The sequence below is a fragment of the Geotrypetes seraphini genome, chromosome 12, assembly GCF_902459505.1.
Source record: "Geotrypetes seraphini chromosome 12, aGeoSer1.1, whole genome shotgun sequence".
Classification (NCBI taxonomy): Eukaryota; Metazoa; Chordata; class Amphibia; order Gymnophiona; family Dermophiidae; genus Geotrypetes; species Geotrypetes seraphini.
Window position 1 is genome coordinate 47,575,196 of NC_047095.1, and position 24,329 is coordinate 47,599,524.

The 24,329-nt window shown below is 42.7% G+C and overlaps 1 protein-coding gene and 1 long non-coding RNA gene across 2 annotated transcripts in view; one reads left to right on the forward strand and one right to left on the reverse strand.

Moving 5' to 3' along the window:
• The window catches only part of CACHD1 (cache domain containing 1), a 389,271-nt gene extending 376,892 nt beyond the window's left edge, over positions 1-12,379 (reverse strand). The window contains exon 1 of the mRNA XM_033916184.1: positions 12,126-12,379. Within this exon, the coding sequence (XP_033772075.1) occupies positions 12,126-12,332 (207 nt within the window). The 5' untranslated portion in view covers positions 12,333-12,379. The remainder of the gene's footprint in view (positions 1-12,125) is intronic.
• LOC117346506 lies at positions 12,039-13,531 on the forward strand. Its single transcript, XR_004536605.1, has 3 exons — positions 12,039-12,132; positions 12,700-12,901; positions 13,330-13,531. It is a non-coding gene; the product is annotated as an uncharacterized LOC117346506 (long non-coding RNA).
• Positions 13,532-24,329: the final 10,798 nt, after the last annotated feature.

The following is a 24,329-nucleotide window of genomic DNA, read 5'->3' on the forward strand; positions in this document are numbered from 1 at the left end:
AGCAGTAATAGTGCTATATCTTCACAAAACATAAGAATTGCCGCTACTAGGTCAAACCAGTGATCCATCGTGCCCAGCAGTCCGCTCACGCGGCGGCCCTCTGGTCAAAGACCAGTGCCCTAACTGAGACTACTAGCCCTAACTGTGTATGTTCCGGTTCAGCAGGAATTTGTCTAACTTTGTCTTGAATCCCTAGAGGGTGTTTTCCCCTATAACAGACTCCGGAAGAGCATTCCAATTTTCTACCACTCTCTGGGTGAAGAAGAACTTCTTTATATTCATATCCCCTTTCAATTTTAGAGAATGCCCTCTCATTCTCCCTACCTTGGAGAGGGTGAACAACCTGTCCTTATCTACTAAGTCTATTCCCTTAAGTACCTTCAATGTTTCGACCATGTCCCCTCTCAATCTCCTCTGTTTGAGGGAGAAGAGGCCCAGTTTCTCTAATCTTTCACTGTACGGCAACTCCTCCAGCCCCTTAACCATCTTAGTCGCTCTTCTCTGGACCCTTTCGAGTAGTACCGTGTCCTTCTTCATGTACGACGACCAGTGCTGGACGCAGTACTCCAGGTGAGACGCACCATGGTCCGGTACAGCGGCATGATAACCTTCTCCAATCTGTTCGTGATCCCCTTCTTTATCATTCCTAGCATTCTGTTCGCCCTTTTCGCTGTCACCGCACATCAAGCAGCATCATGGAGTAAAGACCTAATTGCTTGTGCCTACTACCTATGGGGAATTCAGGAAACGCCTAAAAACACATCTGTTCCTGAAATACTTAGGAAACCAACCTGTACAATCTTAGTCCTCAACAAACAATCTCTAGAACTATCAATCACTAAGTCTGTACTTTGTTTACTCCATTCAATCTGTAACATTTCTAATCATTGTAAACCGCAAAGAACTTCACGGTCCTGCGGTATATAAATTGTTATTATTATTATTATTGCAGGGATGGCTTCATCGACTTGCCGATCAGAACTCCCAAGTCTCTTTTTTGGGAGGTCTCTCCAAGTACCGTCCCAGACATCTTGTATTCGTGAATGAGATTTTTGTTACCTACATTCATCACTTTACACTTATCCACGTTGAACCTCATCTGCCATGTTGATGCCCATTCCTGAAGCCTAATTACGTCACGTTGCAGATCTTCGCAATCCCCCTGTGTCCTCACTACTCTGAATAACTTCGTATCGTCTGCAAATTTAATCACCTCACTTGTCGTACCAATGTCCAGATTGTTTATAAAGATGATGAAGAGCACGGGTCCAAGCACCGAGCCCTGCAGCACCTCACTGGTGACGTTCTTCCAGCATGAATGTTTTTTTTAAGAATGACTCATCTTTTTGCATTGTTACAATAGTGGCCGCGAAAGCAGCTCATCAGATTTTACTGCGAACATTAAAGAATCTCCCCCTTAAACATCTGTCTCATAAAAAAGACTGACATCACAAGTTACACCTGTTACTAATCACATTTACGATTTGTTAATCAGCTGCTACTGAGTAGTATTCTACTGGAATGGATTAGGAGTGTTCCCTTAATCCTCCAGTCATTCCTATCACCTACAAATGCCAAACTGGCAAGGAAAACAGGTCACTGTGGCATAGTCAGGGTAATACCTGGTTATTTTCCTAAGGTCGCAAAGATAATTAGTTATGTGCCAGCTTTAAACCCGTCAATATCACGTGTATTTATTTTTCTAAAATGGATGTTTATGCTGTATGCACCTGGTGCATAAATACAGGAGAAATGGATGTCTTATATCAGGTTCTATACTGTCAGATTCTGTTCTAAAATACTGGTGAAACTTGATAACACTGATCTGCTTATCTAAATTCCTACTTCCAAGAAAACAAACGGGTAGCCACAAGCTCCAGTATACACACACAAAAAAAAGTACATCAGAATAAAGGTGTAAAACGCCAATGCAAAATATATTCACCATATAAAATCACAAATACATAAATAGTTAATTACAAGCTTGGCAGGTATCACCTACTGACAGTTTGCAAGGGAGAAGAGAGAAGCTATTGCAGAGTCCTTTATTTTAAGCCCCTAGGTAGGGTCTACAACAGAAATGTCAAACTCTGGCCCACGGTGTCATAAAATTTGGCCCACCAGACAATTAAAAATTTGCAATTAAGCTGGCCCGCCGGAAGGCATCAGCTATAGGCTTAGGTAGAAGAAAGATTTTTACTGCTCTGCCACGAGTCTTGAGGAGCGTGAATCTACAGCTGATGCCTTCCGGCAGGCCAGCTTAAGCTAGCCCATTGGAAGGCATCATGTGTAGATTCATGCGCCTCAAGCCTCATGGCCGCCACGCTATGTGATGCTGTGCTCCCGACGCTCTCTACTGCCGACGCTCTTCATGAGCGCCTTCCTCTGCCTTCACCCTTGCCATCACCGCTCGTGGTCGCTTGCACCCTCCCGGCTGCCATCACCGTTCGGGTCCCACCTAGTCCTCCCGGCTTCCTGCACTCTCCTGGCTGCCTGCCTGAAAATTTTAAAAGAAAAGCTTTCAAACAGATGAGTTCCAAAACCTACTAAGTAAAATTTTTTTTTTTTTTTCAAAAACGAGACAGCCTTCAGATAGCCACAGCATGTGTGAAATTTGCACCAAAAGCATTTATTCGTAAGGTATATGATATTCAGTGAAATCCTTCTCTTACATTGGCTAGAATTCTTGAAAATAAAAACTTGCCATTTATCCAGAAAATAGCTTCTCATATCTAACAGGTTTGGGAACTAAGCTCTTCAGTTGTGTGGAAACAGGGGGGAAGTTATCAACAAGACACTGTGTTAAAATAACCCAACTCAATAGCAGCATTAGGAACTTCTCTCCTTAATGCTGATTGCATGAATGCTTCTACTGACCCACCCATGGTTACATGTATAGAGCACTGCTAAATAATGTTAACTATGGATCAAGAGTTCCTTCAAGCTTGCTCAGGCCCCAAAATTTCAGCCAGCCTGAATTTTTTCCCAAGGGAATATACAATGTGCCATACATTCGAATGGAAAAGGCATATTGCTATACTGGGACAGACCGAAGGTTCATCAAGCCTAGGATCCTGTTTCCAACAGTGGCAAACCCAGCTGCCTCATCCTCCCCAAATGGCGTGATCAACCTCATATACTTCTACTAAGACTAAGGGGTGCTTTTATTAAGGTGCACATTTAGAGTGCGCTAAATTGGTTAGTGTACCTTAATAAAAGGACCCCTAAGTATCTTAATAAAAAAATTTGGCCCGCGACTTAGCCTATGTTTTAGATTGTTATGTTATGTGATTGAGTTTGACACCCCTGGTCTACAAGTTGGTTGGACAGGATGGGGGTGGCAGAGAGAAGAGTTGCAAAGGCATTGTCAGCCAAAACCCAAACCCATATTTCAGTCGGCCTCTATTCTAGAGAACATTTAGCATAATGCAATGAAGAAGTCAAGATAGCCAGTGTAAACCACATACCAACAAGTGTGAATATGAAATTTAAAGGATGCACATTTATAAGTGTGCATTTGGATGCCTTGTACACTCGTACCTACAAATTAACACATGTAAAAATGCATACAGTCTATTCTAAAATTTTTGCACAATGCATACCTCCCCCCACCCCCCAAAAAAAGATCAAATGAACACAAAAAAAATGCCTAAAACATCAGGAAAACTAAATTTTATAGTGAGTGGAAATGAGACTTTTTTTTGGACAGTACATACTCCTAATGAAAAGGAGGAGGAAGATTAGACAATAGTTAATTAGGATTGCTATATCCAATTAAGTTTGTTTTGGAGAGAGTGTTGTGATATGTACGGAGGAAGAAGGAATAGTCAGTGATAAGCTATCAATTGAGGATGTGAAAAATGAAGGGAATAACTGAAGATAGAACTAAATTGGATGGAAGTAGGAGCAGACGTAGAGGCAGTTGTGATAACCTAGTGGAGAATTCACAGTTAATCATATGTATGTAATCATGAAAGAAGTTAGCCATGTCTGGACAGAAAGTGAAAGAGGGATGGCAAGCTAAGGGATTTTCAAGGAGGCAAATGTGGTAAAGAGCCAACATGGATTGAATTACCAATAAAAGGTCACATTGAGTTTTTAGATACAGTGTTGACAATGCAGCCACCTGATGACAGCATAGTTAAATTGTCCTTTTTTTTCTAGCTAAGACATGGTTAGAATTTCTGCCCTTATTTGTCAAGAGAAAATTATACAACTGTAATTCAGGCCATTATTTTGGCAGGCAAGGTTATTGGAATGGTTTTTGTGGGGCTGCAAAAACAGCAGCTAAAACACAGGCTACATACAGTATGTCCAAAATATGGTGGCAAGGATCTCAGTGGGGTTAAACTTCATGATCATATTTCATCTGTTTTGACTAAACTACTCTGGATTCCAGTCACTTATATCATTATCAATATAATATGCCTACTTATTTTGAGAGAACAAAGGGGGAAGGGAAGTAATTTAACATTCTTCCGAGCAGGGACCATCTCTAGTATGAGACACGTTCAATAATTTATCTACTTCAGTAGGAAAGAAAGAGTTTTCAAAAAATTGTTTTATTTTTCTATATAGTCCCCTGATAGCTTCATACAATTCACTTTTACTAAATGACTTTAACCCTTTTGAAAAGAATTATTTTGTTTGACCTTCAAACCAGGATGCCACAGCTTCCTTGATGTCTTTATCACTTGAACCACTGTCCACAGAAAGATTTCTTCAAAACTCAGAACAGGAAATAATCCGAGGGAGCCAGGTCAGGACTATAGTTTGCATGGTTCAGCTGCTGAAACCCAACTTCTTGGATGGAAGCCTGTGATTGTCATGACACGTGCGCCGGCGCATTGTCATGAAAAAAAAGCATGCCTGCTTGAGTTTTCCTCATCTTTTCTCCTTGATTGACTCCTGTAAAGCGATCATTGTGTTGGCATAACTCTCCCCGGTTAGGGTTGTCTTGCATGGCATGAACTCCAGAAGTAAAAGTACATCCCAGAAGACAGTTGCCATGATTCTGTCTGCAGATTTTTCTGTCTAACTTTTTTAGGGTGGGGATGACAAGTGCTTCCACTGCATTGACTCCATTTGGACTCAGGATCTCTCTAGAGATGAGACAAGTCTCATCTCTAGTCACCAAACGATGAAAAAAATTCACTTGGTCTTCACAGAGCACCTCCAAGTTCTCCTGACAGCACTGGAGCCTCGTGGCCTTCTGACATGGCGTCAGCATTCTTGGAACCCATCTTGAAATACCTTGGATATGCCCAACTTCAGTGGCATAACAAGAGCAGGGCAAGGGGGAGGAAGTCTGCCCTGGGTGCACACCCCAAGGGGGTGTTCAGCCAGCACACCAGGTCCGGAACTTCCTGCCCTACTCTGCCGCGGGACCTCCCCGTGGCTGCCAGTCCAAACCCCTCCAACGTCACTTACTTGTTCCGGAGAAGTCGGCAGCAAGGTCCCGTGATGGGGAGGTGCAGCAAGGACCCACGATGACTGCGTCTGCCAGCTCTGCTCTGGAACAAGTAAGTAATGTTAGAGGGGGTGGACTGGCAGCCGCAGTCATCGCAGGACCTTGCTGCATGGCATTGGGATGGAGGGAGAGAAATAGGAGCAGGATACTTGTATGGAGGGAGAGGGAAGAGGTGTGGAGGGGAGAGAAGGGAGCAGGATACTGGTATGGAATGGTGGTGGAGGGAGCAAAAGGGGGCAGATTCTGATGGAATTGGTGTGCAGGGAAAGGGGAGAGAGATATAAGGGGGAAGGATACTGGACTGATTGGAAAGAAAGGGGGCAGATGCTGATGAAAGTGGAGGGAAGGGGGAGACAATGGGTAGATGCTGATGGAAGAGGAGTGGATGGAGAAAGAGAAAGGGCAGACATTGGATATTAGTGGGGAGAGTAGAGGGGGAGCCTATGCTGGATGGAAGTGCAGATGGGAGACAGAAGGGAGCAGATGCTGGATGGAGGTAGGGAGGACAGAGACTACAGGAGCTCAAGGCAGCCATTTCCTATGAGTGATCTGCACGGGGCAGGAGCGTGGGAAGATTGCTCCTGCCACGAAAACCCGCTAGACCACCAGGTAAGGAGGTAAGGCTTAAGGGGGGGCTTACAGGGCTTAAAATAGCCCAAAAAATTAAAATGGTTTTTGGGGTTTAAAATTGTGATTAACCGAATCCGTGAATGCTGAAACTACGGATTTGGAGAGGGGAATGGTTAGTTTGTGCTTACATATTCCATAAAAGGCAAAGGTGTTTTCTGTGTTCTGTGTGTTTGAAAGGCATGGTTTTCTGTTAGCACTGATCTGTACTTGTCTGGCTTGTTTAGTTTTACAATGGGTGTATTGATGTTCTACTGCTCACTGCAGTATTAACATGCTGCCTTTTCCTGCAACGTGTGGAGGATTGTTACTAAAAATCATGTTTTTCATACAGATGGGAGGGGGATCAAAAAATGATGGGCCCTGGGTGTCACATATGCTAGCTACGTCACTGCCCAACTTTTCATGAATTATTTTCCAAACTGTACCTGCCAAGATGCCCATTTCTTCAGCTATTCAAGAAACCTAAATTCATCTGTCTGACAAAATTAAATCCTCAATTTTCTTGCACATTTTCTGTGAAAGTTGCTTCCACAGGCCATCCAGTGTGATGGTCATTCTCAATGGACTCTCTACCCCCACTTAAACTGTTTGCTCCAAAATTTTACTTTACAGGATAATGGGGCAGACTCACCATAAACTATAGTCTTGTGTTTATGGATCTTCTTTTGTGAGAAATTTTAACACTGAACAGTGCTCCAAATCTAGCAGTTTCTTGCATAATTTGCAAGAGGACTCTCCCGACATCCTGTCTCTTAGAATGTTAGACTTGAACTGAGCCTCAACTGTGCATGAGTAACCTTGAGACATGTCACAACATGCATAGACTTGTTTCAACATGCTTGCTACTTTCGTTTATACTCAAGTAGATAAATTATTGAACGCCCCTCATACATACTAAATATACAGTGCTGTGTATGCCTTTTAGCACTATAGAAAATGATAAATAGTAGTAGCAGCAGCAGCATTTGCAACATTTAGGGAGGGCATCGCTATATGCATGATGAAATTTAAATTCTTTATACTAAATTTTGAAAATGCTGTCCAAAGAAGGATCACAATATCTGAAGGAAAAAATGAACTTTCAGAGCATCATGATCATCACAGAATAGCTCAGATAAAAAAAGGTATGAATAGAAGATAAAAAGTATGCCGAGACTAGAAATGGAGTCTTTTTTTGCTTTTCTCTACTACTATGAAATTCTGTGCAGAAATAAGCAGGGCTATAAAAAGATTGCCTTACTTTCTGAAGACAATTAATTGTCATGTTTGTCCACATGGATATGTGGAAAAAAAGTATCAACAACAAATATTGTAGGTAATAGTTCAATAAAAAGTAACTTATCTTCAACTAGCTTTGAGGAGTAATCTCTTCATTAGGGGATGAGGCTATTTATTGTAAAGGAGGAGCTACAGAGGGAAACAAACATGTAGTAAATTCATATACCACACTTGCAGATCCATCATGCTTTCAAGAAAAGTTATACATACACTATTCATTTAAAAGCAGCCCTTTAAAAACAAATAAACTGGTATACCAGACAACTTATAGAGGTGTGTGTCTGTGTCTGTATGTGTGTAATTCTGTACCAAACCTATGATCATAAACTTCCCATAAGTACACTCTTTGGGGGCTGTCTCCTGAAGCAAATCTACTGTTCCAGCCATGAAATCACGTGGAATCTTTCACCTATTAGAAGAGTTCGCTGTCAAATTGAAAGATCTGCTAAATATTTTTAAGAAAAAAATTAAATAAGAATGCTTCAAACTCAAATGCACAAATGTTTTTCAGTCCAAAATGTAACTGAAACCATGACTATTACATTTTTTTCCATTTAATGTTGGAATATACTGGCATACCACTAGATGAAAGTGTCTCTTTGACCACTGTCACTTCCTCTGCAAAAAAATAACTAAAGAAACAAAAAAATTAGGGTTTTAATTAATTTTGTTAGCGCAAACAGTTTGTAATACAACAGTACAAATCTTATCCTTTATGTGAAAAAAATTAAATTAAAAAGAGCTTGGCTCGGTTCACAAAATAGTTGTAACATAAAGGAATCATGAAAAGTGAAAAGTAAAATAAGAACTCAGATTAAAAAGTACAACCAATCTAAGAAAAGAACTATTACTATATAAAGATTATTTTGACAGCATGTAACTTTTGTAGACAGCTTATGGCCAATTTTTCATGTCATGTGTCCATTCTCAGCATTTTGGATCTGCTACTTTAGACACCTTTTCCCAGTGATACCATAGCACTGACAGGTAATACATGAAATCACCAACTGCTAAATATATTCTGGAACACATACCACAGATATGCAGAGCTGGCATGAAATGTTTAATGTTTCTACTACCTGCCCACTGAAACTAGATTTTACCTAATCCAATTAACACCACATAGCATAGAGCTATGCAGTCTCTGATCTACATCTAATTTCCTAGCTGTATTAACACCTAACTGTGTGCAAGGCCACAGGACTTTCCTAATCTATTTTCTTGGATGTGCAACAAATGGTTTGGGGTTTTTTTTATTGCCATCCTCAATGCCTCTGTCACCACCTTATGTAACTTATGCCCATAGGAGGTGTTAGTTTACACTTTTTTTCTACTGTCAACTCTTAGGACTAGATTCTCAAAACTTTGTAGTAAAAACCAATGGGTCACTGTCACAGCTGTTATTGTAGCGATTTAAAAAAAAAAAAAAAAAAAAAGGCGAGTCAGTCTTAAAAAAACACACAGCAAATGAGGTTAGCAGAGAGTAGCAAAGGTTTGCAAAATTTACATGAAATGAATCGCTGGTGATAGTGATCAGCACATGCGCAGAATACACCATGAAAGAGGTGTAAATGTGCGCATCTGCCAATAAAAGCAACGCCATAAGCAATGTGTCAATCATGTCAGAGCTATTGGATGAAGGGAAGGGAGGGGAGAAGCAACGTCGGCTTTCAACAAATGTGTGCATAAGACATGTCTTTTCTCTCCCCAAAACTGCTATAATTCATGTAAATCTTGTAATTGGTTTTTAATGTCAAAGTTTATCATGAATTGCAGCCAGAAACACATAAAACACAGCTAAAATACACACACTCAAGAAGTGTGCTTTTATCTACATACCCCCAAAAAGATGATAATTTATGTGAATTGTGTAAATTTTTTTTTTCATTAACCACAATCAAACATACGTCAGAGATGCGCTTTTCACCATACTGGCACACCTGCACCAGCCACTGATTTTTGGTCGCCAAAAGCTGACGCCGCACTTGGAGAATCACTCGGCGATGTTGAAGAATCCACTGGCGTACTCATTTAAATATTGACAAGTCCATTTGCATGACAGAATCAGAGACTGCTAGGAAGCTCAGAAAAGACCACAGTAAGCTGTTTTGATAATCCGCCACAAAAATACATGCACGCTAAACTGGATGGAACCAGTTTAGCAATCGCGTTAAAGGCAACCTTAAGTTTTTGAGAATCTGGTCCTTAGTCCAATCTGATCAGGTTAAAGTCTACCACTTACTTGAATGCACTGGTCCAAAACTTGTATATATCTCTGCCCTGCCATCTGCTTGTTTTCAGAGTCAATGACCTTGGCCAGTCTTTTTGTTATGCAACATCCTTGCAAGGACTCTCCCATCAATTCATTCAACAACCCCCCTGTTTTTCTTATAAATGCAATGTGACCTGCCCCCCTCAAAGTGGTTCTGTAGATCTTGTCTTAACTTTTCTCTTTGCATGCTAGTTCAGCCTGTGGATAACTTTCATGGCTTCCCATGTGTTACCTAAAGAATTCAAAACTAAGCAGAACATTTCAAAAGTGGACAATATGTTGCCTAAAAAAGGACTGCATTTAATTAAATGTTATATATTTAGAAAATTGTAAGCATGTCCATTCAGTGGATTTCTTAACAGCTATGAAATGTACAGTAGATATAAGACTGAAGCATCAAAACATCTAAAGGCAATACTGAAATATTAACAAGCGTTACCCAGTTTGAATCCTCTCTTTAAGAAAGCCACAAGAATAAAAAAGATTTTCCTACTACAGTATGAAAGATAGCCATTTCACAGGACAATGCTGGAGGCCTGGGAAGCCAGTCACTACAATGACCTTCCAGAGGTAGTAGAATGGAGTCGGTTTCAAAAAGATAAAAGGACATTTTGCTCCAAAGTTTCTTGCTTCTCCTGTCCCCTCCCCCCTCCTGACCACACTAAAGTGTTTCCTTTAACAGGCAAGGGTCATAAAACTTATTTGCTACCAACTGTAACTGAGTTACAATGCAATTGGGTCAAAGTTCATTATTTGCCATTGTGAGTACCAAGCTTTTTTGTTGTTGAATGGCAAACTAAAATGTGTTTTAACAACAAATCATTATAAAAAACCACTACTGTCATAGATTTTTTTTTTAAATACTAATCACCTCTAAAGCTCTAATATGTTACAGGGAGAAAAGAATAATTTAGGATAAAGCAGAGAACAAATTTAGGATGGAATACCATTAAAAAAAAAAAAAAATTATAGTCTAACCTAGTTAAGGTTCCAAGACCTAAGCAATTTTTAATCTGAACTAAGCAAATTTCACATAAACCAGAAATTTTAACAAAAATGTATCATTTTAGCTGGATAGATAAATTATATATTCCTACACATGGCTATTTAAAAAAATAAATTAAAAATCCAAAACCATTTTCTGTATGCATGCAAGCAAATACTCCCAGGAAATGTGGCTTGTAAAAGGGCATACTGGCGCGCGCACGCACACACAGCTACATTACAGTTTATAAAATTTGAAAAATCTTGCTCAAAATAGTATTTAAAACATCTGACCACAACTGTTGACACAACTTGGCAGGAAAGATTGCAAGAATGGCGTTCTCATCCAGCTGTCTGAAACAACTTCAGCTTCATAGAAGCAACATGACATGCTAAGTAGACGGCTCAAATAACAAGCAAAATACATACACATTTATAAGCGTGGAATGAAATTTTACTAAACCTTCAAGAAAGCATGTGCAATCACAGACGGTTTAAACTGCACCACCACTAGCGCCATAAAATATTTACACCATCTCCAACAATGATTGTTCAGTATTAAACTCCCCGCCACCACAAAAAGGGGGCCCTGCATGATATCTCAAATTCAAACATGTTTCCATAAAACAGTGATCCTAAAGCTAACATATTACCAGGAAATCGAGAACCAAGAAACACCATGCAGTCCAGCTCAGTTTGTCGAACCTGCGGACAAAGGGCCCAGAAAGTCACCAATCTTAGGGCAGAGAAGAAATTTAAACGAATTCCTGCCATGAAGCTGCTTCCTCCACACAAAAAAAAAAAAAACCCAGGAAAGAAAAACTGCATGGCTTTAAAAAAAAAAAAAAAAAACACCACATTTTTAAGAAAGGAACAACAACAACAAAAAAAAACTAGCATTAAAGAAATTGCATTTTTCGGGGGGGGGGGGAAGAGACTAGGAAAAATCATGACATCTGGTATCATTTTGCCCCCACCGGTAAAACGAGTGCACCTGAGCAGCAGCAAGAGGCAGATCCACACTTTCCCCGCTATCCATACCACTATACTTTGGATGATGGGGAGGGCGAGGCTTTAGCGGGGCGAGTTCCAAAGAAGGGGGCTTGTGCCAGGGTGACTTTGGACAAATCAAGAGTTCTAGTGCCAGGGCACCCTCGGATGAATGGGTGATGGGAAGAGAACGTGGGGGGGGGGGCTTTAGTGCCTCTCGTCCTAGGGTACCCCGACACTAGAACTCCTGGCCTGTCCAGGCACTCCGTGCCACCCGGGCAACAAGCCCGCTTCTTTGGAACTCGCCCCGCTAAAGCCTGGCACCAGAGCCTCCCAAACCCACTGATTTCACCCACGATCTCCCCGGCAGCAGTCACGTATTTCCTTGACATTCCCCCCCCCTGCCCTCAGCCTCTCACCTCAGCGACTGCATCCTGGCATTAGAGCTCTCCCCCCGGTGACAAAATGCGAGCCCCCCCGGCTAAGCGTGCGAACACAGACCTGCATGGTGAGCACCCCCAGCTCCTCCGTCGCCAGCTTCCTCATCTGAGCTGCCAAGACTTGCGCTTCGTCCAGGATGGAAAAGTCCGTCTCGGCGACGCTAAACCTCCAGAAAGCCGCCGCGGAGAAGAGCAGGGCAAGCAGCAGCCGCCGTCGGAAAGTGGCGCCGGCGCACCGGAGAGCCGAGACCCGGCTGCCCCTCGCCATCCCGCGCCTTCCGCTTTAGTGCTGCTCCCACACACACACACGAAAAAAAAAAACAACAACCCCCAAATCAAAAGCAAACGGCGTCCTGTGTTTTGCCTGGGGGTTTATTCCCCCCCCCCCCACCCCCGTTGTATCCGCTCGAAAGAAAAAAAAATCCCCGCCCCCCTCCCTCACAGCCTCCAGGAAAACTTTCTCGTCGGCTCAGAACAAAAGGAAAACAACTTTTCCGCCGGATTTCTGTCTCCTCCTGAACCGGTTCCACGAAATCCTCCGCTAAGGCCGGTCTCGGGGAGGGGATGAGTTGGTGGGGGGAGGGGGAGGGGAAGGGTGCAGAAGATAAAAGGCGGTTGGTTTTTTTTCCACACAGAACGTCCGCGAGGCTCTGCCTGGTGCGCTTCAACTCGCCGCGATCCCGGAGCTCAAGTGGGAGACAACAACAACGGCCGTTCGCAAAAAGCGGCGCTGGAGCGCAGACCCTGGACTCTCTCCGGAGCTGAAGAGGCTGTCTAGCGCCCCCCCCAGCTGCAGTCCCGGCTTCCACCGCTGCGCGCGCTCATGCCGGCCGAGAGGTGAGACGGTGGCGCGACGTGTATCTTGAGTTAAATCCGTGTCAATGGTGCCTCTAGTCCGGCTCTTTTCACAACTGGGATTTAAAAGATGCAGCGGGCATGGCCGTAATCTTTACCATATGACTTTATTCATCTCTGTTAATCCTATCCTTTTTGGATTTCAGCATGGTCAGAAATTTATTCCTACTGAAGACCTGTTTTTAAAATATAATGTTTAGAATAGATCATTAGTTTTATCCACTTTATTGAATAAATGTCAATTTAGTTTACTTGATACTGTCCTGACTACAAGAGGGTGCTGAAAAGTTCTCAGCCCAACCAACTTCCTAAATTTTGAACATTATTTTGTCACTGTAGCTGAAAAGAGTGTTATTTTATTTTGCAAGTGCCAATTTTCACAATTATGTTATGTTTTGACATTGTTTCAGACCATTGTATGAACCATCAACAAAAAGTGTGGAACTCCAAGCCGTTATGAAGTTGCTATTCCTGTAGAGTGGAGATTTCGAGCCTGAAGATGCAGCAAGGTCTGGAAGGCCTCAAACAGTGTCAACTCCTGAAATTGTTGACCTTGTCCATGACCTGATTTTGGCAGATCAGCGGATATCAGCTAAAACAATTGCTGAGACACTATAGCTATCCAGGGAATGTGTTGGGTGTATACTTCTCCCTCCAAATCTGTGGTTTCAGTACCCGTGGATTCGGTTATTTGCAATTTAAAAAAAAAAAAAAAACAAATGCTACATCCTGGACCTTCCCCAGACCTTCCCTGGTGGTCTAGCGGCAACGCGGGGCAGGATCGATCTTCCTACACTCCTGCCCCATGCAGAGCCATTATCAAAATGGCTACAATGGGAACTCATGGCAGCCATTTTGATGACGGCTCTGCATGGGGCAGGAGCATAGGAAGATCGATCCTGCCCTGCGTCACCACTAGACCACCAGGGAAGGTCCGGAATGCAGGAGGGAGGCGGGGGTGGGTCAGAGCCAGCCCTAAAAGTTAGTTATTCACATTTTTTTTTTAATATTCATTGGCCGGCGCTGCCCCTAACCCCCGCGATTATTGAGGGGAAAGTATATAATCCACAAACAACTGGGTATGCAGAAGCTGTCAGCCAAGTGGGTGCCCAAATGTTTGAATGCTGATAAGAACCGACTGTTTATACTTTTTAAGAAACTGATACACTTTTATGAATTCTATATTCCTGAATGTTCAGCTTACTTGTTGTGAACCGCCTAGAACCATCCGTGGTCTGACGGTATATAAGAATAAAGTTATTATTATTATTCCAACTTGATTTTGCAACATTTTCAGCAAGCTGGTGCCAACTTTCTGGAACAACTAATTACTGTTGATGAAACATGGTTACACCACTATGATCCTGAGAAAAAAAAACAACAGTCCATGCAATGGCAGCACTCAGGTTCTTCAAGGCCAAGGAAATTTATGATCTGAAAGTCGGCAGGAAAGGTCATGGCCACAATGTTTTGAGATCATGAAGGTGATGTACTGACTGACTATCTTCCATGGAGTCAAACAGTTTAATGCAGAATACTACTGTAACTTGCTGTGTCAATTAAAAGTGCCAAGTTTGTAGAATATCTGCGCTTCAGCGTGTAGTTGGGGAACTGGATAAAATGTAGACCCCATGTCTCTCTGAGTGTGTCGCTGTCACAGGGGCGGCCATTATTGTTGGGGGGTTTGGGAACCTGCAGTTGTCGTTGTGGGGGTGTGACGGCTGGAGTCAGGAGGGAGGGCCAGCACAACTTTTGGGTAACACACAGAATATCTGTGTCCATTAAAAAAAAAATAATAAGGTTTCCTGCCCCTGCTTTGGGGCTTCCCCTGCCTCTCAGCTGTTTGGGCTTCCCCTGCTGGCTCTGCACATATGTGAAAATCGCTCTCACTGCGATTCAGCTGTGGGATCAGACGGGGATTTAAATGAACCTCTGCTCAAATCATTTGCATGCAAACTTGTTTGAGCATCAGTCGCTCTTCTGGAATTGGCCCCAAATCGGACCACAGTGGATCCACGTGATCTTACCGACCCTGTTTAGTGCATTTAGGCTTCTGTCTTTCATCTCTATGATCTCCCTGCATCTCATGGTCCATCCTCTGAGTAGCCCTCATCATTTCCCTCCTGCCTCTCCTCAGTAAGGGCTTTCAATGTATTATTTTTTTCTTCCTGTTACAGCCTAAACCAATTGGGTATGTTTATGATTTTATGAATCAGAGGAGAAAATAGGATACAAATCACTGAAAATCCACCAAATTTATCCTATCATATGTCAAAAGCAAGATGAACCCACAAGCACCAATAATGAAAAAAATGTAGTAATATTGCAATTTTTAGCAACAGCTCAATATTGCAGACTCTCCTTCAATCATAAGTCAGAAAAATACTCCATACAAAATAGTACAAACTAGCTTGAATGGTTGAAAAACCTTCTTTAAACAGAATTATCCCATACTTATAAATTGAAACTAAATAATGCTCTGTGTGTGATATCACTACTATTATACATAGAAAAGATGAGGAAAATTACTTATCTTCAATATAATAAAGCAATCAATCCAGAAAAATCCTCATCGAAATCTTCAAGCTGAAATCATCAAAGAGCAAGTTGAAATACCGACAGGGGTTTCCTGTTTTGCAAAGCTTTTTCAAGGGATAGAGAGAGTTTCTTACACTGGCATGTGGCTTTCAAAATGTATGCAAGAAACTGCAACATGCTGAAGTTAAGAGTGATATATTAGAACAGCACGGAGAGTGTGGTGGTCTGATCTAAATGGGGACTTTCCTTGAAACAGCTAATAGTGAAACGCGAGCGAATTCAAGTCAGAGTCCCTCCTTGCTGCTAATTAAGATAAGTGCTATCGGCTTAATATTAATCTTATAATAAAACCCTAGAGCGCGCATGCGCTCTTGAAATTTTGTGATCCCTGCCGCTGTGATTTCTGATCCGTGGCCACATTCTATTTTTGAACACGGAGGCAGGGATCACTCTAGCCACTCCCCTCCTCCCGCCCTCACTCACCAACCGCTGGAGGAAGCGCAGGCAAGCTTGGTCCCGATTGGTGCTGGCGGTGGCTGCCGGGAGGAGGGCTTCATGGAGCGCCACCACACGCCAACACCTCACAGTCTCCTGAGCCGCCTCCTCGCCACCCCGATTGCCGGCGTTCAGTCTTCATGCTTCCGCGACGCAGGGTAAGGGAGCCGAGTCAGCAGGGGTTGGGCTGGGAGGGAAGAGAAGCGGTCTGCCTCGGGTTTTTCAAGGCCTGGCTTCTTCAGGCAGCAGCAGCGTTTACAATTCACTGCTGTTGCCGGCTTCAGGCCTTCCTCTCTGGCGGGTCCTGCCTACGTTCTGTTTCATGAAGACGACCCGACAGAGAGGAAGACCTGAAGAGGAGCAAAAACCACACACACAGTCGACCTCAGAACGCCCTCCCTCCCTGCCTCGCGCTCCCAGCCGCTCAGCCAATCGTTCAGCACAGTCAAAGGAGGTCCGGCAGCGGCTAACCAATAAGAAGGGGTTTTACGGTTGCGACGCGGAAGTGTCAGAAGGGGCTGGCAGTTGCTTTGGAGATTTAGGCGCCGCCGCCAAGAGCGCGATAGACTTTGGATCATTATCATTTTTTTTCCCCCCATAAAATTTATGTATTTGGCTATATTCTTCTGGGTACGATGTTTGCCGCGAGTTGCGTTCCTTACGGAACGCACAGAGAAGTCACTGATTCGGACAAGGAAATTTGCCGAAGTAGGTTTGGAAGGAGAAAGGGACTAGGCAGCAACAGCAATGAATTGTGAATGCTGCTGCTGCTGCCCGATGAAGTTCAAGGAGGAAAGGGAGCAGAGGGGGAGAGAATAGCTTGGAGGGAAGAAGAGATGGCAGGGCATGGAGGGAAGGAGGAATGTATGCCAGACCAAGGAAAAGGAAGGGGGAAAGGAAGGAGTAGATGCCATATGGAACAGAGAGAGAGAGAGGGCGGACACTGGATGGAAAGAGAAGAGAAGGCAGTGAATGGAAGGGGCAAGACAGAGGGTGAACAGTAGATAGAAGGGGTAGAGAGAGGGAGACAGACACTGAATGGAAGTCTGAGGGACAGGGGGAGCAGACGTTGGAAGGAAGTGGGGAAGAGAAAGAAAAAAGGGCACATGCAGGATTGAGGGAAGAGGATAGAGTTAGAAATAAAGATAGACAGACAGGGGGCCAGGGAGAGACAGATAGAAAGAATGACAGACAGACAGCATCCAAGGAGAGAGAGACAAATTTAAAAAAACCAGACAGATATGTACTCTAGCACCCGTTAATGTAACGGGCTTAAACACTAGTTAATCTTATAAAATGCTTGACTAAGTCTGACCGATGAGGAGGCTTGCTACAAAATACTTGAATTGTACATGAAATAGATAATAGCCCTGAGGTCAATTGAAGAATGGAAGATTGTGAGAAATATTTCTAATATATGAATGAATGATGAAGTTATTTATAGAAGCAAGTTAGAAAAAGAAGAATACAAGTGAAAGAAAGTGCTGAATAATAAGAACGTTGATGAGTGTCGCTTTGTTTGGAGTATGAAGTTAAGAGTGACGGCACATAACAATGACATCATTAAAAGGCTTCGAAACTTCAGAAAACAAAAAAAACAACCATAACCTATTTGTACTTTTAAAAAAAGGCTTTCCATACAATAGCAATGTTCAGGCCATCAGGCATAACAGTTTTCAAAGAGAAAAATCCAACATAGGCCATCCATAAGCCTATGTATCTATGCTTGAATCTGATGTAACTTCCGTCGGAGATCACCCCAATGTTAGGACTCTCACCGCTGAGCTAATACACAGCAAGAAAAAAGACTCAATATACAGCTGCATAATACAATGAGATAACAGCAATTCAGACATTTTATGTTGACGAATACAATGGCAGTGCTCAATCATCTGAGTCTTAAGAGGGCAAATATGTTTATGATCCCAACAGGCTCTCTAATGATGGCTTCATCTTATCTGTCAAACAAATGTTCCCACGTTGCTGTTCCTAATTGTTTTGGCACATTTTGTGCGAGATGGGATGTTGGGTGGCATTACTATTTTGCCATACATTTCCGTGCCTTTCTTGTAAATTTAATTTAGGGCTCCTTTTATTAAGGTGCACTAGCGTTTTTAACGCACACAGCAGATTAGCGCGCGCTAACCCCACGCTACATGGCTAGAACTAACGCCAGCTCAATCCTGACGTTAGCGTCTAGCGCGCACGGTATTGTAGCGCGCGTTATTCCATGCGTTAATGCCCTAACACAACTTAGTAAAAGGAGCCCTTAGTTTTGTGCATTCCATGAAAGCAATGAACCCTTCCTCTTGTGCCAGAGGTTATGTAAAGTATGATCCCAGTCTCTCAAATTCAACTGATAGCACGTATTATAATGCTTGCAACAAGCCAAAGAGAGCTTCTTTCTGGAGTTTGTAAGATTAACATGTATGGGCAAATTATCAAGGTGTCCATGAAAATTCCTTTTCATCAGTCAAGACTGTGGCACGCCCAAAACAATGGGACATATTTCTGCATCTTTCTGCCACATTGTCTTGGTCTCTGACTGCTTTGCTTGTTATGCAATGAACTTTTTCTCAACTTGATGCACAGAGTAATCAACTTGGCACAGAGACCTCTATTATCAATGCTGTTTTCGGCTTTTACTCCTTTAACACCATGGGCTCCTTTTAAAAAGGCGCATTAGGGCCTTAACGCGCGGAATAGCGCGTGCTAAAATGCCCCGCGCGCTAGTCGCTACTGCTTCCTCTTGAGCAGGCGGTAGTTTTTCAGCTAGCGCGCACTATAGTGCGTGCTAATCCGGTACGTGCACTAAAAACGTTAGCGCACCTTCGTAAAAGGAGCCCTTTGTCTTGTTTTGTTGGCTCCATGGAACATTTAGGTCTGCAGTTATGTGTGAACTCCATAACAGTGTTCTTCAACCAGCGGTCCGTGGACTGGTGACGGTCCACAGAAATTTCCTGCCGGTCCACAGGGCCGGCACGTGCATCAGGCCCAAAACAGTGTTCTTCAACCGCCGGTCCGCGGTGCAATCAATGTGGCGTTATCTTCGAACCAGCTCCCTCTTCCTCACTGATTCAGTGCATAAAGCCACGGGCAGCGGCTCCTATGTGCATCCTGCGCCTGAACCGGAAGCCTTCTCTCTGACGTCACAACGTGAGAAGGAAGACTTCCAGATGAGGTGCGGGATGTGCAAGGAGCTGCTGCCCGCAGCTTTGTGCACTGCATCAGTGAGGAAGAGGGAGCCGGCCTGAAAATAACACCGGGGGTGGCATAAAATGGCCAGGCAGGAGCAGGCCAGAAGGTAAGGCATAGCATGGAGGGAGGGAGACAACAAAGGTAGGGGGGAATGATTTTATTTTTGAATTTTATGATTGAATTATGTCAGTTTTGAAAATTTACATCTGCTGTGAGTCTGCTTTGTGTAGTTTAATTTTGTGGTTAACCATTATGTGTTGTTAATAAGATTATATTGTGTGTATCTATGAAAAATGAATGGAAAAAATAGTGTTATAATTAGTACTATTATGGGGGCGGAGTCTGGGGTGGAGATTGGGTAGAGATGGGCGGGGTCTTGCCCACGACTTAGCCCACCAATGTTCTTCAATTGCCGGTCTGCAGACCGATGCCGGTCTACAAAATAATTATTTTATTTCTGCTGGCCCATAGGTGTAAAAAGATTGAAGAACACTGCTCCATAACACATCTGTGACTGGAAGCAGGATAGGATGCAGAGCTAGCTCATTTTGTCTTAAGGAAAGCACGTAAGCAGGGCATTATTCCTGGAGGGAATAATGAGTTTCCTGTTCAGTCTGAGTTTCATCTGTTTGAGGAATAATAATCACTAATCAAAGAAAAATATTTTCTTTGGCCAAAAGGGGCAGAACATTGCATTTCACTAGTACAGTCTCTGTCATGACTCAAACTTCATTCAGCAGCATGAGAAAAACCGCATACACTTTATTGCGATCCATTTCCTTGAGTTTAAGATTCTCTATCAGGAAAAAAAGGGGAAATAAAAACCTAACCTTATTAGGTTCACAGATGCTGCACACTTTGGTTTTTCTGTAATACAATCTAAGTAAAATTCTAGTATGCTTCATAGCTAGAAAAGTTCTAAATCTGGGCCAGCCAAGGACCTTGTAGAAGGACCTGCTGCTTATATTCCACTCTTTCAAGCACAGAGGGCTAGATTCAGTCAATAGTGCTCAAATATTAGTGCTGAAAAAAATATCGGTGCTCAGTGCTATTCTGTAATGGGCACTCAATGATGTAATTCCTGGTGCACATCCCTGGTATTCTATAAAACTGTGTATAAATTTTAGGAATGCCTCTTTTTTAAGTTCAAATATTTTTATTGAAATTTTTCATATAAACAATTAGATAGCAGAATACATTCTCCAAAATATTTCCATATAATAATTCCCAACATAAGCAAGGGATATATATAGAAACACCTCCCCCCTCCCCCCATATACAGAGAGTGTAACATCATACTCATTCATACACATGTATACCATTCATCCCTAGGCAGTAGAATACATATTTCAATTTTCACAACAATTAACACATCACAGGCCAGAGATACACCATACAAAGAGTATGATATCATACTTTAAAAAAAGGCACCTATTCATTCCTAATCATGTTATTCTCCACAAATTCTTTAACGGGTAGCCATATTTTGTCAAATTTTGATTCCAAGAGGATATGGTGAAAGCTATAAATGAATATTTTGAATTTAACAATACTTCTCAAGTATCGCAGAGTGCTCTTTGGGATGCCTTTAAGGCAACTTTGAGGGGTAGTATTATGAAGTATGTTGCAATATCAAATAAGAACACAAATAAAGAGTTGGGTCTATTGGAAAAGGAAATTAGGAATGCCTCTTATCCACCTATGCACCTCCCATGCCCTCATCCCCTTTTGAGTTGCATGTCATAGGATTTGGGCACACATTGTTATAGAATAACATGTGAAAGTCTTCATTGGTCATAATCAATTTATCTAAATAGACCCTTTTTGATAAATAAAAGTCTTTATTGGTCGTATTCCATTCATTCAAACACCCCCATCCAAATAGACCCGACAAGGTCCATGTTTCAGCTCCAAAGAGCCTGCATCAGGGGTCGTATCGACAAAGTTATTCCTTAGGTTGAAAGACTACAATTAAATCCAATATATTCAATTTAATAAGATTAATAAACTTATTAGTGGCAATCATGAAGCGCTAATGGATAAATTGATTACGACCAACAAAGACCTTTATTCATCATCAGTGGCGTACCTAGGGTATGTGGCACCCGGGGCCCATCATTTTTTGACACCCCCCCCCCCCCCCCCCCCCTCATGTAAAATTTTTTTTTTTTTTTTTTTTTTGCAATAACCATGAAATGGAATAAATGGTCAGAATAGAAACAGGCAGTGAAAATTTTCTTTTTTTTTTTTTTTTTTTTTTCCAAAGTATTTTTATTGAGAATGGCAAAAGGTCCAGACAAGCAACCATGGTCTGTACAGAAACTTATACATTATCAAAAAGAACACAGAATGAGAGTAACAGCAACAACAAGCATGAACAAGCCTCTCCCAAGAGAAAATTGCCAATGAGAGGCATAGCAATACACAACAAAAGGCCAAAACTTGGGGCAAGCAAACAAATCCCACCCCAGAACCCACAAGAATAATAAGCCGGACTAGACCCTCAGCCATATTTTATAATGAAAAAAACCCCCACAAGCAACAACACCCAGACCGCTCACCAGACACACCAATCCGCACAACAAGCACCCAAGAAACACCCAGCCACCACCCAGACAAAACTACCAGACACACCTACCCCACCAAGCCCAGACCCAACCCCCCCTCCCCAGAGAGTGCAAGCGCAAAGTGGACCGTGAAAAGGGCAGCTGCAGAAGTGGAAAGCCCCAGATAAGTAGGTTAGCTAAAGAAAGCCCACAGATAGAAGAAATCAGGATAACAGAAGTTCCAACAAATGCTCCCACAGAAAATTTTCTTTTATTGAACCTCATTTATGTAACCATTATTCCAAACATAACATAACATAAATTATGTCTGAATTGTCATGACATCAGAAGTACATATGGAGTAGTTGCAGGTGATGCTTGGGACAGTTCTGATTATGTTAGTTTGGTTTTATGTGTTTTTTTAATAGAAGGGTTTTTATTTCTTTTTTTAAGGTTTTGTAGTTTGTGGTCGAGGTCAATAGGTTGTAGAGTTGGGGGTCAAGTGTTGCAGCTCGAATGGCTAGGAGGTTGTCGAACAGTTTTTTTCTTTTGACGTTTTTGGTTGGAGGGTGTGTGAATGGTGCGTGAGTTCTCCTATGTCTGTTTGAAGTGGATTGAATTATTTAGCTGAAGAAATTAGTTACCCCCCCCCATTCCACACACATTAATTCTCTTCCATTTTTGTTCCCATTATAAAAAAACACTGATAAGTTCCCAGGAAAAAAATACATTAAAATAAGAAGTGAAAACAAAGGCCCCTACAGATGAGAACATAACATAAGAATAGCCTAACTGGGTCACACCAATGGTCCATCATGCCCAGTAGCCCATTCTCATGGTAGCCAATAGTGCTGCCCGATTCAGAGAAAAATATTTCATTCGATCCGATTCACCCTGTTGAATCGATTTTTCGATTAGATTCACTGTTAATGACACCGCTTTTTAAGTTTAAACAAAGTATAACAATAAATTTTACAACAACAATAAATTTCACAAAGTACTTAAAAAAAAAAAAATCACATTTTTCCATTAAAGCAGTTCTGGAGACATTTGCTTGAACAGTCTTTTTTCCCAGTCCATAAGCAAGCAATATGAAAAAGATTTCCTTAATTATCTACTCAAACATTTTTGCTATTTACTTTCATTGTACCTATACTATTATTCAGTAGAAAAAATGGACTTAACTGTGCAGGAAATGAATCTCCTCATACACCCACCATATAGTGCAAAAATGTGCAAAGGTCTGTTTTTTTCTTTCGATCACTACATAGCCTAATGCCACACAAGCAGCGCTGTTACAAACATATTCTGAAGGTCAATGCTAAGGTTGACAAAGTTTCCTTCCTTGGACCAGAAGGAGATACTGACAAACCACTGGAAGAGATTCTAAAACAACTACCCAGAAATAACACCCAAAGACCCACTCAGTGTGTGAACCAGTTGAGTGGAGTGGACTAACTGGGGGTGGAAATGGGCCCAGAGTTTGCTCAGCAGAATTTCCCAGACTACCTCTTCCTCTCAACACACTGACATGCTACCACCACCACCAACACTAGGAACACCTCACCGAGTATGCCAGCAATGCTTATAAACTTTATAAAACACATTATTATATTTTCTTATAAAGCATATATTTTAACTGAACTCAGCCTTGCCATTCACAAAAATAGAAAAGTTCCCATTTCAAGCTGTCTCATGTACACTTTTCAAATCTAACATATTGTAATCACAAAACAGAAAATAAAATTATTTTTTTCTACCTTTTGTTCTCTGATCAATATTCAAATCTTGTTGGTCCCAGGCTCTTGTTGTCTTGCTTGCCAGGGTCTCCTTTCTCCGTGCTAACCATCCGTCTGCCATCTCTGTTCTCCCCTTCCGTTTCCCTTCCCTCTCCCGGAGATCTGGCATCTTTCCTTTTTTTTTGTCTCCATCCACAGATTCACCTTTTCTCAACTCCCCACCACCCCAGGATCCACCATCTCTCCCTTTCTGTTCCCAACTATCCTCCTATCCAGTATCTCTATCCCCCCTCCACACCATCCCCTGTTTCCAAGTTCTCTCCCTTTCTGTTCCTTCCCTCCCTAACTCCCATTATGCACCATCTCTCTCCCCCTCCTCTGTTTTTAGACCCATTATTTCTAACCCCCAAAGTCTGGCATATGCATGTATCTTTGAACCCCCCCTTCCCTCTCTCCCTCTGTGTACTTTTACACCAGGACCCCCCTCCCCCGAAGGTCTGTCCCCCCTCCGAAGGGCTACACCCCACCCCTGAAGACCTGCACCCCCCGAAGGACTTTACCTCCCACCCGAAGGTCTGTCCCCCTCTGAAGGCCTAAACCCCACCCCTGAAGGACTGCACCCCCCCCGAAGGCCTGTCCCCCCTTGAAGGCCTGCCTGCCTGCCTGTCACCCCCTCCCCCTTGAAAGCCTGCTTGCCTGCCCGCCCGCCCCACCCTGAAGGCCTGATGCCCCGACCCACCCCGAAGGACCGCTCGCCCCCCTGGCCTCCCCGCACCACCTATGAACAGCCGCAGCAGGATCGCGAAGTCAGCGTCGGGTACCAGCCCTAAGGGGGTGTTCCCGGCCTTGCCGTTCAGTCCCCCGCCACCCCCGAAGGACCGCTCGCCCCCTGGC